This window comes from Cololabis saira, chromosome 4 (genome assembly GCF_033807715.1).
Source record: "Cololabis saira isolate AMF1-May2022 chromosome 4, fColSai1.1, whole genome shotgun sequence".
Lineage (NCBI taxonomy): Eukaryota > Metazoa > Chordata > Actinopteri > Beloniformes > Belonidae > Cololabis > Cololabis saira.
In genome coordinates this window covers 44,193,747-44,207,770 of record NC_084590.1, presented here as the reverse complement: position 1 = coordinate 44,207,770, position 14,024 = coordinate 44,193,747, and the positions used below count along the sequence as shown (strand labels likewise).

Here is a 14,024-nt window from a genome sequence, read left to right as displayed (position 1 = left end):
TCTGCTTGAAAATTACTTAAGTAAAAGTAAAAAGTACCCATTAAGAATATTACTTAAGTAAAAGTATAAAAGTACCTGAAATTAAATATAATAAAGTACCAAAAGTACATGGTGTAAAATGTACTTAAGTACAAAGGTAAAAAGTACAAAGTACAAAGTTCAAAGTACAAAATTATTTTCAAAAGGATTGCAAAGAAATTAAGTCCCAACATTGTCATGCTGTCGAAAGTGGCTTTATTCCAAGAATTTGCTTACAACTCTAAATAATGGTGATAATGATAATGGCCCCGCGCCCAAATAAATTCCCGCACCCCCCTTCCCGCTTAATTTCTCATGGTGGTCTCAATTACGTCCGCCTTATGGTTCCGCGTTAAATCGACGCACACCCTACGCCATAAGGTGTGCGTCGCCGCGTACCCTACGCCGTAGCTCTGCGTAGCACTGCGTGGATTAAAGGTAAGATTTTTTCCTTGAAAATGTAACGAAGTAAAAGTAAAAGTACAGAAAATTAAAGTATCAATAAAAGTACAAATTCTCAAAAATCTTACTTAAGTAAAGTAACAAAGTACTTGTACTTCGTTACTTTACACCACTGATACTTCATAGTGCATACTACACACTGCATAGTGGATACTGCATACTGCATACTGCACACTGCATACTGCACACTGCATACTGCATACTGCACACTGCATACTGCACACTGCATACTGCATACTGCACACTGCATACTGCACACTGCATACTGCACACTGCATTCTGCACACTGCATTCTGCACACTGCATTCTGCATATACGTGGAGCAAACATGATTAATCCAGGGATCCATAAATCCTGGAGTCCAGGCCTGGTTTTCCTCTCAACTTTGTCTCCAAAATATTGTAATTAAAAAAAAAAAAAACAACTAAAAAAATACTTTTTATTCAATATTCTCGCTAATCTTGGACGAAGTTGGCAGTCTAGCATCTCCCATTTATGGTCCATGTAAGTGCGATGTCTCAAACATCTGAATCCTTTCACACTGGATTTTACATGAGAGTTTCATGCTCGGTAGTCATGGCAACCGTAGAGCATCATTGATAGGTTTTTTTGTGCAGAAAGTGACATAATGTCTACGGTTGGTTCCAGTTTCACATTACGTTTGTCAGACAGGTTGATGGATGAGTCAGCATCTTAACGGCCGTAGATCAGAGCGGGCGTCTGGGCTTTTATTTTGTTAATTTTAACAGTACAGAAACAGGGAAAAAGGTGAATATCACAATAACTAACGACACCACCAGTCTTTAATTTAAAATGTTATTTAGTGGCTATTATTTATTTACTTATTTACTCTCAGTCCTGACTGGTGGCGAGGACGGAGCCACTAAATGACTGTGTATAAAACCAAGTGGAAACACCACAACGGTTCTAAGATGTGCTGAAACTGTGGCATCTTTGTGTCCTGACACGTCCTGATCTACAGATGAAGTCCTGGTTACATCTCTATGCTGAACAAGTAAATAAATACATAAAGAAAAATTGAAGCACAAATAAATTATTCTCAAGAAAAGGGTGTGATTGGTCAAGAAGCTCCTCGTTTTTGGTTTCATATGAGCTAAATTAGCCACCAGACGAGTTTTATGCAGACATGTAACGTAGTAACGTGGAAAACAAGTAACCAGAAAATCCTGAGGGAGGAATTAACTTCATCTGCTGTAAACTTTGGGATTTGCAGACCTTTTTATTATTTATTATTTATTATTACTACATAACTATTCATGACCAGAGCCTCCTGTAAGTTTATTTTTGACTGAAAGAAAATTTTACTTCGGGATCTAAATGAAAAACTTAAAGCCATTTGGATTTTTTAAGCTTCTTAAATTCAGTATTTGACCCAGAAATCTCACACATGAAATAACTCTCGACCCACATGGTGAAGTTCCTACAAATCCCAACATTTATATGGTTCCAGCACTTCTGCAGCCGTGGCCATGTCACTGGTGACGCTAAAATTATATTAAAAGACACTAATTATCACAAAACCTGCAGATAAATTGGAAATACGACTTTCTTGGTGAGCAGGTGGAGAGTGAATATAATGGCACAGGATCCAGGACAGGATCCAGCGTGCGTATATTATCATTATTTATTATTATTATTTCTTGAAGTCTACAGAAGAGTATTAGGACCAGGCAGGAGAAAAATAAAAATAATATTTTAAAAGAGGAAGATTTTTTTTTTCATTGTGCACTTCGAGAAAAAAGCCAAAAAGTCGAGATTAATGTTGAAGTAGAATTTCAGAAAAAAGTCGAAATGTCGGGAAAAAAGTCAAAATGCTGAGATAAAGTCGAAATTTCGTGAATAAAGTCGAAATGTTGAGAGAAAAGTCGAAATGTTGAGAAAAAAGTAAAAATTTCGTGAATAAAGTCGAAATGTTGAGAAAAGTCGAAATGTTGAGAAAAAAGTCGAAATGTTGAGAAAAAAGTCAAATTTTCGTGAATAAAGTTGAAATGTTGAGAAAAAAAGGCGGAGCTCCACTCTTTAGTAGGGATTTACTGCCTCAGTTCTGCACAACCAATGTCTTAGGCGACCTTGTTTAGGAGTGTTTGGCAGCTGCTTTGGTAAATGTTTGACTCGCCATGTGTTTCAATAAATTAGTATAATAGTACAACATACAGTACATGTTTTGTATCCCTCTTACTTCTCTTTTCTTTTTTTTTGACTGCTATATTATGCTGAAGAGGCTCCGAGGCGTGAGCAATATTTTTGTTTTCCTCGTGAGCTTATTTTTTTCCTCTGCAGCTACAAATAGAGTTAATATCTTTTCCTCAACAAACTAGTTTTATCTGAAGATTGGGGTTAATCGCAGCGCAGAGAGCTGGCCAGCAACTGCGTTTAGCTGGCGAAGTGGGGAATAAAACCCGTATGAATGATCCGACCCGGTCTGTGTGAGTGTTTGTTTGTGGTTTACTGTGGAACGTCATGTTTGGTCGTTACAGCCGCAGTTACATAGTGCTGCTTTAATACTCTTCTGTAGAAGTCAGAGTGCAAAAGCAGTGTGTAAAAATACTGAAGTACACCCCGACTGCCCTCAGGGGGAGACAATGCACCATCCCCAGGCTGCTAACTGAAATTAATGATAATTTAATTCCCAAAGAAATTAAACTATTGAGGTGTAAATTATATCCAGCAGGGATCCAGCAGGTGTCAGACCTCAGACCGGACCGGAGGTTTGGTTCCAGGTGAAGTACCTTGGTGACATCTGGAGGAAGCAGGTTGGACGTGTCCTTGAGGCGAGAGATGGAGCTGTGGCAGAGGCCTCCCGTCACCGCCATTAAAGTGTTAAAGTTTTGCAGGGATCTCAGTTTCTGCAGAGGGAGAAGCAGGGTGAGCGACCGGAGGGTAAACCTTGACACCCCCCCCTCCACCCCGGCGGCGGGTTACCTGGGCCACGTGGATGAACTTGGTGAAGACCTGGGCTCTCTGCTGGGCCGTGTGCCGGCTCAGGATCATCAGCTGGACCCACTGGGAGACGCCGTTGCACATCATGACCGAGCGCTCCAGGGCCGGGTTGTCCCGCACCGAGCCCCGGACCACGTAGCTGCGGTAGTCCATGAACTGGCCGGGGGGGGGACACGGGACAGAACACACAGGTTTCCCCAGTTAGATAAACACCACGCTCTCCTTCTCAAGCCCAACAGAAATAATACGGCAAACTGATCCTCTGCACCTGTTCTTCTCTGATTACTATAACGGTAAATAATGTAATTTCAAGTTAGTAATTGTATCTTTAATATTCAAAATTCCGGTTTCATCTCCAAATTCAGTCCAATTTAACTGAGTAACATTTACTATTCATTCCTTTTCTGAGGTGGAGGGGGGTGTTGGAGCTGGTTATTCTGCTAGGACTTTTGGACTAGTTAGTAGTCGTGTCAATCCTTAAAAGCACTGGAGTCAATCCTCCAATAGTGTAGAAATAGCGGTAGTGCAGTCGCCACACATATCTGATCTCAGCTGATGGATGGAAACATTTATAGTGAGTTCAACATCATCATCCACTTCTCTGTGTTATTGAGCTGCAGTTGAATACAAGCTCATATGGAAACTAGAACCAGGATGATGTTCTACAATCACACAGGATCAGGAAATTACCAGGTTTGTTTCTGTTCTGGAGCTGAACTACCGTATTTTCCGCACTATAAGGCGCACCGCATTATAAGGTTCACTAAATATATGTTAAAATACCGTACTATAGTGGCTGGGGTTGAGTTACGTATCTACCTGATGGAGCTGCGCTACAGGAAATGCTACAAAATCCTACAGCAAATGCAAAAAAAAGAAGAAAAATACCGTATGTCAAACTTTATTAACAAAATAAAAACCAGCTTTGCTCCGTCTCGTCAAAGTCGCCATTATGCGAGTCAGCATCGCTGCTGTTGTCTTGAACGTCTGTGACGATTCCTGATGTTTTTAGCGCCATTACTTCGGCGACACCAACTACATTACCCACAATCCCCCTGACTACAGTAACAGAAATTACCGTAATGATAATATATAAGGCGCACTGCCGTTTTTTGAGAAAATTAAAGGCTTTTAGGTGCGGCTTATAGTGCGGAAAATACGGTAGTCTTGGTCTTGATACTCTCTGGTCTTGGTCTCGGTTTAGGCGGTCTTGACCAGAAGTCTACCGTTAACCCGCAGTGGGTCTTAAGTGGCCCCAGACAAAGGTTAGAGGTCACCTGGGGCAGGATTAGTTTCCCGACACACTGAACTCACAGAGACGTTGCAGAAGTTCTTGAACTCCAGGTAGCTGAGGTGCTCGGCCATCTCATCGGGCTCCATGTGGTCGAAGATCAGGGAGACCTTCCTCTTCTTCACGGAGGGCGACGGCGCCTGGGACACGTTGGCGTGGGGGCTTCTGGGAAAAGAGAGGCAGGTTTACAGGCAAGGTCGTATCCAGAGAACCGGGGGGGGTCCGACGGCAGCGAGATTAGGCCTGTGTTGAAAAAAAACTATTTTCCGATTCTAAATTGATTCTCACATTAATTACTAAATATAGATTTCTTATGTCTAAAGATCGATTTTTCTTCATCATTAGATTACAACTTTTGGTATTTTTTTGTGTATGCCTAAAATATTGAATGTTTTGTAGGACACCAGAATAACTGGTGCCATGTTTTTGCCTTTAAATATGTTTAAAGGTATGAAAACATTAAAGTTTTCAGTTATACTTGCATAAATTGTCTACATTTCATTACTTCATATACTGTCTTGGGGGAATATTTGCATAAAATGCTAAAAACCAAATTCTCAAAAATGTAAAACCGAAAAAAGACAGAAAATGGAAAAAATAAAAACGGAATTTGTGTTAAAAAATAAAACCGATTTCATCCGTCTCTGTTTTTGTTGCCCTGGAACTATTTGGTAATTCTGACCCACATGATGTTTCTGAAAGCAGTTCTATCAGCATTCTGGGAGCTGATTGGTCCTTACAGCATCATTAGCTGCTAATACTTGCTGTTGAATCTCAATATAATACTAGTAGCAATATGTTGCATAAATACAGTCATATAATTCATGCAACAGCTCAAAAAACTGTTTTAATAACACTAAACCAAATCAATAACGGAATTGAATCGGATCGAATCAAATCTTGATAATCGATTCTAAATCGATTCTCATATTAATTCCTAGATCGATTTTTTTTCATCATTATTATGCCCAAAAAAGGAATGTTTTGTTGGACACCAGACTAACTGGTGCCATGTTTTTGCCTTTAAATATGTTTAAAAGTATGAAAACATTAAAGTTTTCAGTTATAATTACATAAATTGTCTATATTTCATTACTTTATATACTGTCTTGGGGTTAAATTTGCATAAAATGCTAAAAACCAAATTCTCAAAAATTAAAAACCGAAAAAGACCGAAAATGGAAAAAATTAAAATGGAATGTGTTAAAATATAAAAGCCATTTCTTTCGTCCTCTGTTTGCTGCCCTGGATCTGTTTGGTAATTCTGCCCCACATAATGTTTCTGAAAACAGTTCTATCAGCATTCTGGGAGCTGATTGGTTCTTACAGAATCATTAGCTGCAAATACTTGCTGTTTAATCTAAATATACTAGTATCAATATGTTGCATAACTACACAGTCATGTAATTAATGCAACAGCTCAAAAAACAGTTTTAATAACACTAACCCAAATCAATATCGGAATCGAATCAAATCATGATAATTGATTCTGAATCTTAAGAATTAGAATCTAATCGATTCTTGACATTTGAATGGACCCCCAGCCCTGGGCGAGACTCACAGGCAGGACGAATCCGCCGGCTGCGAGTGCGTCTTGTCCCCGTCCAGCCGGACCAGCGCCCACAGGTCCCCCATGGTCTGCTCCAGCAGGGGGTCCACCTCGAACACGGCCGGGAACTGGCTGATCCAGTGCCTGGAGCCCAACACAAAACATGTTTACTACCAGCAGGAGCTGCGGTGAGCCGAGGTGAGCTGAAGCTCGCCTCGCCGGCGCCGTCACCCCCCCCCCCCTCACCTCACCTGACCAGGTGGCAGATCTGCGTCCGTCTCAGGGCCCTCTTCTCCAACGGACAGTCCTTGTAAGTGCGGGAGAGAGTCAAGGAATCGGAGCTCGCAGGTACGGCGCAGCGCTACACTAAACACCTCAAATCTGCTTTGCAGCAGAGCGAAACAAAGACGTGCCTGTGTGCTGATCTGATTAATGACCCGGGACATGTGACCCCCCCGGGGTGCCGGTGCGGCCCCGGGGGGGCAGAGGTGGAGGATATAGGCTGAGCAGTTTGTGGGCGAAGGCCTGCGACGGCACCACCCAGCTGTGCATCATCAGGGTCATGTGGACCAGCTGGGCGCCTCGGGGGCTGGACAGCTTCCCCTCCGGGTCTGAAAGGGAGAGCAGAGCCGTGAGACGCCAGGGAGCTGAGAGACGGGTTTCACTTCAGCTCAGAGAGACACGGAGACGAGCAGCACGAGCAACAGGGGGGGTTCAGGAGAGGGAGCAGGTGTAACAGCTGTAACAGCCAAGGGTCAGAGGTCACGGAGCTCTGCGAGCAGGTCTACGGTCACAAACACGACTAGACTCTAGGCCGAAGCGTCTCTGGACTGAGCAGAGGAAATGCTCTCTGTGGTCGGATGAAGCAGCGTTCCAGATCTTCTTTTAGAGAAATGGGAAGGATGTACCGAGGACCAAAAAAGGAAAACACTCTTAAACGCTCGTTTACACGGATGTGAGGGTTTAGCTTGGAGTTGTTGTCTGTTATTAGGGCCCGAGCACTGACAGTGCGAAGGCCCTATTGTATCTGTAGGAATTTTTTCTTCTGACGAAAGGAGGGCCTTTTTGCCCGCCTAAACGTGCCCCAAAAGTCACCGAATTTTGCACGCAAGCCAGGCCTGGCGAAAAATTTTATATTTAATGGTTTGCATTAATGGGCGTGGCAAAATGGCTCAACAGCGCCCCCTAGAAAACGTTGTGCATCGAGCCCCACAATACGGTTTGACGTACATGCACGAAAATCACCTGTATCATGTCGCAACTTAAAGAAAAGTCTCTTGGCGCCATGGCCGAAACCCAACAGGAAGTCGGCCATTTTGAATTAATTGTGTCATTTTGGCGCAATTTATGCCATTCCTTCGGCAGTTAATACGGCCCGAACCGTAACGCGCACCGAGGTGTGTTATACATCAAAATGTGCGTCTCCATCCATTACTTTCACATTACCTTTCATCTGATTGGTCCATATTTGATAGTTCCTACTTTCTGCCATAACTTTTGAATGGTTTGACATAAAGACTCGTGGGTGGTGTCATCGGACTCGGTATTGAGTACTTGACCTTCATTGACATGAATTAGCCCCGCCCCTTCTTCTGATTGGTCGATATCTGATAGTTCCTACTTTCTGTCATAACTTTTGAATGGTTTGATATAATTTTATTTATTGACAACCGAGGAGGCCAATGAGATGGAAATGAGCCAGCAAGTATTTACACCTAGGTCTAAATGTTCTCCCACTAATTAATTTCTTGGTGTAGTTGGTGCCGGAAAGAGTTAAAATCAGCATTAAAAAGATAAAAAACCTCCTGTTTTTAGTGATTTTGAAGAACTGATCAGATGAGATCATAAATAAATAAAATGGATAAACTGAGTGAGAACATGAACAGGAGGCCGAGCAGAGAGATCTGAACCTGAGGAACAAAGCCTGATTGTCCGACGCGACCCTTGTCATCGTCCTCACCCCCCGTTACGCAACCGCTGTGATGGGCAGTAAACACGAAGCTGGGGAGCGTGAGGGACAGGGGGGTGAGGGACGGGGGTGAGGGACGGGGGGTGAGGGACAGGGGGGTGAGGGACGGGGGTGAGGGACGGGGACGGGGACGGGGCCCACCAAAGCCGTTCAGGCAGCGCTGGATCAGCTCGTCCAGACTGGCCGCGCTGGCGCTGGGACCAGGACAGGGACTCTGCAGGGCCTTGGTGATGTCCTGGGGACTGGGACACGTGTTCCTCCTGCGCTGGACCAGCTTCCTGCCCTTGTCCAGGCCGTGGGCGTCCACCGTGGACTTCCTGGGGGGGCAGAGACGCAGGGAGACAGAGAGAGATACAGAGACACAAAGAGAGAAGTTTAGTGAGAAGAAGTTAGGTACAAAGAACATCAGACATGAGTTATGGTTTCTGGTTCCACGTTGCAAAAAGTGCAGTTATTTTCAATATTTAAGAATTTAGAAAAATATACATTTGTTATATACATAGGTGTAAATCCACAAAGAACAGATTGCGCCCGCAAATAGCGCTGTGAATTGCGCTGCATTTGCGCCCGCAATTTGCCCCGCTTTAAGGTCCTATTCACAAAAGATTTTGCTCTAATGATATACCGGCGCAAACAAGCCCATAAAGTTTTGGAGCTGAGTGCAATTGGCCCTTGTCTGAGTAAGTGAGCGGAGCTGTTTCCAGTGTTCTCCATTTCTCCATATTTCAGCACACACATTGGTCCATAATGAAAACTGCAGAAATAAAAAATAAAGCGAGTGAAAATAAAACGCCGTGAGGCGCAAGGGCGCAATTTCCACTGGGAACAGGGGGGACATGCCCCCCCACTTTTCAAACTCATGCTTTTGTCCCCCCCGTTTTTTTTTTCACAGTTTAAGAACTAACGGTAGGCTCAGCCTGTAAATCCTCAAGACACTGTGCGAAGACGGGACGGGAGCCCCCTCCCCCTCCTCCCTCAGTGCTGTTCAAGGCTGATTTATGATTCCGCGTTAAATCGACGCAGAGCATACGGCTAAGGTTACGTGGCGACGCGCACCGTACAGTGCGCGTCGCCGCATCTTTCAGGCCCTTTTTGTGCGCAAGCAAGCTTTATAGATGAGGTCCCAGATAAGGATCTGACGGTAATTCATGTTCTGTGTTTTGCCACACACACCTACAGGTCAGCTGATAAACACACACATTCTAGATTTATATGTTTATATGGTGGAATTGTTTGTAATAAAGCAGCCCCTACTGTATGGATGAATCCTGAGCTCCGTCCTGTTATTTTTATTTTTAAATCCGAGATAAGTCCACAACCCCACTTGATCTGAGTGTGTACAGTCATGTCTGACTATAGATTTCACCCTTAATATCATTCAGTATCACACAGGCTTGAATGATATTGAAGAGAGAGAGAAAAAGAGACAGACGGGGAGTGAGGAGTGAGTTTGCGCGCAGTTAATACACGCTTCCAAAAGACGGTATTTGCTCCACTATTTTTGCGTGTGGCAAATAGCGCTGGCCTTTATGAATTAGATGGTTTTTGCAATGAGGCTTATTTGCATAGAAAGGGGGCAATTTTGCGCCGAATGTATGAATATTACCTAAATTACATGCATGCAAATGGCACAGGCGCAGAATGCCACTATTTGCTTGGCAGCGCAGTTTGTGGTGCAATTCGCCCTTTGCGGGTGCTTTGTGAATTAGACGCTCTCTTTTTGTGTCATCTGCACCGGTTTAGCGGCCGCAAAAGCCGCGCAATCCTTTTGTGGATTTACCCCATAGTGTGCAGAATTTTAATGTGAACCTCTTTTATTTTATTGGAGATACAATACTTGTCCAATGTCCAAGCCTTCTTCCACTGTGTCCGTAAAGTTGTTATCCCAGAAGGCCTTCCCTCCTGGAGTTATTTTCCTCTTTTCATCAAATGTATTACGTATATGTTTGTTGTTGCACTTTAAATCCAATATATCAGGTCCATTTATCATTAGAAGGGGTTTTATTCTTAGCATTTCTTGATACTGATAGGAGAGACAGACCAGTAGGGATTGCTTTAATGATTAAATTATTTACTTGTAACGGGAAAGGATTTAAGACAAAGAAAACGTTCATAACTAAGAATTACCGGTATACCAGAACAATCAAAAAGGTCACATAAGAAAATAATGTCCTTAGAGACGCAGCGTCTCAGAGAAGTGGAGCAGCAGGTCAGCGACCCACATCTGATAACCTGCAGCAGCAGAGCTGCAGCTTTCTGCACACACACACACACACACACACACACACACACACACACACACACACACACACACACACACACACACACACACACACACACACACACACACACACACACACACACACACACACACACAGGAGAAATGACTTTTCTTCTCGGTTGTGTCACAAGTGTCGATGTTGTTGACCTACATTCGCGCTGCGCGTTCCCGGGCGCCTAATCAGAGTTTTAATCAGCCTATATCACCGCTAGAGTTGTTTTTGTCAGCCTGTTTCAATTCTAGTTTGAGTCTAGTCTTTCGGTCAAGCTATCCTTTTAGTTTTTATTAGTTTTAGTCACGTTCAAACTCCTTTTAGTCGTGTCAAGTTTCAGTCGACTAAAAGTCAAGCATTTTAATCTTATTTTAGTCAGAATTGTCCAGGACCATTTTAGTCTAGTTTTAGTCAAAGATTGTATTTAGCCAAACCCATTTTACAATTCAAACAAGGTTATCTTATTATTATATTATTTTTACCTTATAGAATCAAGAATACATTCATTCCAGATACAGAAGACTTTTTTTCCGCTTTTCTCCCCATCTTTTTCTTTTTCGACGACACATTGAGTTTTCTTTTCCACGTCTATGTAGGAAAGTGTATCCAAAGATGGTTCTTCTTCTCCAGCCCCAGAGCAGATCCCCACGTGGCCGGCCATCGGCCCCTTTCTAACTTTGTTTTTAATATTTTAGCAGAGTTTTTATTTTGCAATCTACATTTTAGTCTGGTTTTTATTACTCTACGATATTGCATTATATATTTAATTATCGTTATCGTCACATGACCAGCATTTTCGTTGTGTCTCGTTTTCCTCAGGTGATAAAGGTTCGTTGACGACGATATTTAGTCATAATTTCGTTGACGAAAGCAACTTTAGTCACAGCGCTCAGTTGCCTTTCTTGTCTTTAATAAAGCCCACCCTCCTCTTCCTTTTTTTGTTTAATTCACAATTACAGTTATATTTCCTCTCCAGACCAGGTAACGGTTGTGTAATACGTGTTTCACAATTACCAGAAACCTCCCGCGTCTTACTCCTCTCATGAATCCATCTAATCTGATTTTTTCAATGCAAGAGACTTCAGTTGAGGGGTTTTGATTCAGAATAAAGTTCAGAATCACGCAGTGATAACACTTGCAGTCCCCGCGCATCCGTTAGTGGTGTGAAACTGCGGCTCAGATGTGATGACATTACCAGGAAAGGCTGCAAGTTCTTTGAACTGGCGGAGAGAAGTTCCCTGAATGACCAGACCTACATCCCCTTCTGTCAGGCCGCCGCTGCGCATGCGCGCGTCTCTCCGGCCGCCACACAGACACGCACAAACACACAAACACATGCCCTTGTGTCAAAGGCCTTTAAAAAAAAAAAAAAAAAAAGATTTCCATTTTCAAGTGTGGAATGCCATTCATTCACCAACATAATCTTACAATTAATAATAATTCAGCTGAATAAACATCCCCCTCCCTGACATGAACCTGGCGTGTATGTGTCCAGCAGGAAGCACATGTACATGTTGTTTATGTTGTATGTATATTTATGTTGTGATTCAGATCTGTAATGTTTTTCTGTCATTACTTTAGTTTTGATTAGTTGGTATCCAGATGTATTATAGTTTTGTATTTTTCCAATAGTTTCAGTATTAGTTTTAGTTTGTTATTATAATACGGGGTATTTGTCATGGGTAAGGTTTAAGAAGTTCAGAGCAGGTATTACAATACAAAACACAACAGTGTTTTGTATTGTATTGTAACAAAGTAACAAATGTAACAAAGTTATTGTTGGAAAGTGTTAAAGTCGTGTTCCATGTGTCCCTTTTTAAATTTCAGCACCTGCCCCTCCAAAAGTCTCTGCACGTCCCTGCACAAACACACAAACACACAAACACAAACTCACAAACACACAAACTCACAAACACACAAACCCCGGCTCTGCTGTTTCTGAAACAAGCGTCAGGTGGAGCTGCGTGCAGGTGACATTCTCAGGTGTATTTGTACCATCAGCTGAAGGCCCGGATGTGCGGCTCGGTCCAGCCCCCGGGGTCCCGGGGGCTCCAGCCGGTCCAGGTCCGGGTACGGGTCCGGGTCCAGGGAGCTGGTTCTGAACCCCCCCCCCTGACGGGACTGCTGTGATGGGGAAAGTGAATGTTTCATCCTCAGCTGCTCAACACTTGCTCGTCCTGTCACCATCCATCCATCATCCATCCATCCATCCATCATCCATCCATCATCCATCCATCATCCATCCATCATCCATCCATCCATCCATCATCCATCCATCCATCCATCCATCCATCCATCCATCATCCATCCATAATCCATCCATCCATCATCCATCCATCCATCATCCATCCATAATCCATCCATCCATCATCCATCCATCCATCCATCCATCATCCATCCATCCATCATCCATCCATCCATCCATCCATCCATCCATCCATCATCCATCCATCCATCATCCATCCATCCATCCATCATCCATCCATCCATCCATCATCCATCCATCCATCCATCCATCATCCATCATCCATCCATCCATCATCCATCCATCCATCCATCCATCATCCATCCATCCATCCATCCATCATCCATCCATCCATCCATCCATCCAACCATCCATACATCCATCCACCCATCCATCCATCATCCATCCATCCATCCATCCATCCACCCATCCATCCATCCATCCATCCATCCATCCATCCATCCATCCATCCACCCATCCATCCATCATCCATCCATCCATCCATCCATCCATCCATCCATCCATCCATCCATCCATCATCCATCCATCCATCCATCCATCCATCCATCCATCCATCCATCCATCCATCCATCCATCCATCCATCCATCCATCCATCCATCCATCTCAGCAATTGACCAAATTTTTGCAACAAGAAGTCAGGGGGTAAGGGAGCCCTCTTGCCCCGATGGGACATTTTTTGCTGGATACACAATGGATTCCTGGAAACAATGGAAACCGTTGTGTTTGGCGATCCTCTCTGTCGAGGACGTTGAAGATGCCTTTATAATTGGATTTATGATAGCAGGATTTCTCCTAATCGGAGGGGGGGATTCCCCCCTCCGATAAGCATAAGTCGTCAACAGCTGTTTTGGTCCTTTCCGAGCTGCCGGACGTGGCTGAGGGGATAAGCACGGCTATCAACACGTATTAACGCTGGGGGAGCAAAGCCGTAAGCTGGATGCGATTCTTGAACAGAATCGCAGGCTGGCGGCGGTCTTTGAGCTCATTGGCCTTGGAGTAGTTGGAAGCTCGGCTTGGCGGGAATTGATCACAAATTCGTCTTATTGGTGAAACAGAGACTAAAGGCAGACGGAAAATTACTGAGTCTGTCTGTTCTTTGCAATATAATTGTTGATTCTATAATCGCTCCAGTCACAATCTCCCTGGTGGTATGTAAACAAGGGACTCTGCCCCACAGCAGCTCTGAGCGAATGTTTGTTGCTTTGTGTGCCGAGGTGTTTTTTGCACCTTGACA

General features: G+C 43.5%; 1 protein-coding gene across 4 annotated transcripts in view; it reads right to left on the bottom strand.

Annotated features, from left to right (window-relative positions):
• Positions 1–14,024, bottom strand: part of rasgrp4 (RAS guanyl releasing protein 4) — a 36,281-nt gene that overhangs the window by 14,945 nt on the left and 7,312 nt on the right. For 2 of the 4 annotated variants that reach the window (XM_061719890.1, XM_061719892.1), the window contains exons 2-8: positions 8,392–8,567; positions 6,781–6,892; positions 6,533–6,595; positions 6,294–6,425; positions 4,756–4,897; positions 3,424–3,597; positions 3,231–3,347 (exon numbers count right to left, since the gene is read on the bottom strand). In XM_061719890.1, coding sequence (XP_061575874.1) covers positions 3,231–3,347; positions 3,424–3,597; positions 4,756–4,897; positions 6,294–6,425; positions 6,533–6,595; positions 6,781–6,892; positions 8,392–8,567 — 916 coding nt within the window. Of the gene's footprint in view, positions 1–3,230; positions 3,348–3,423; positions 3,598–4,755; positions 4,898–6,293; positions 6,426–6,532; positions 6,596–6,780; positions 6,893–8,391; positions 8,568–14,024 lie in introns of those variants that run through there. The other 2 variants (XM_061719891.1, XM_061719893.1) reach the window with 2 other exon arrangements.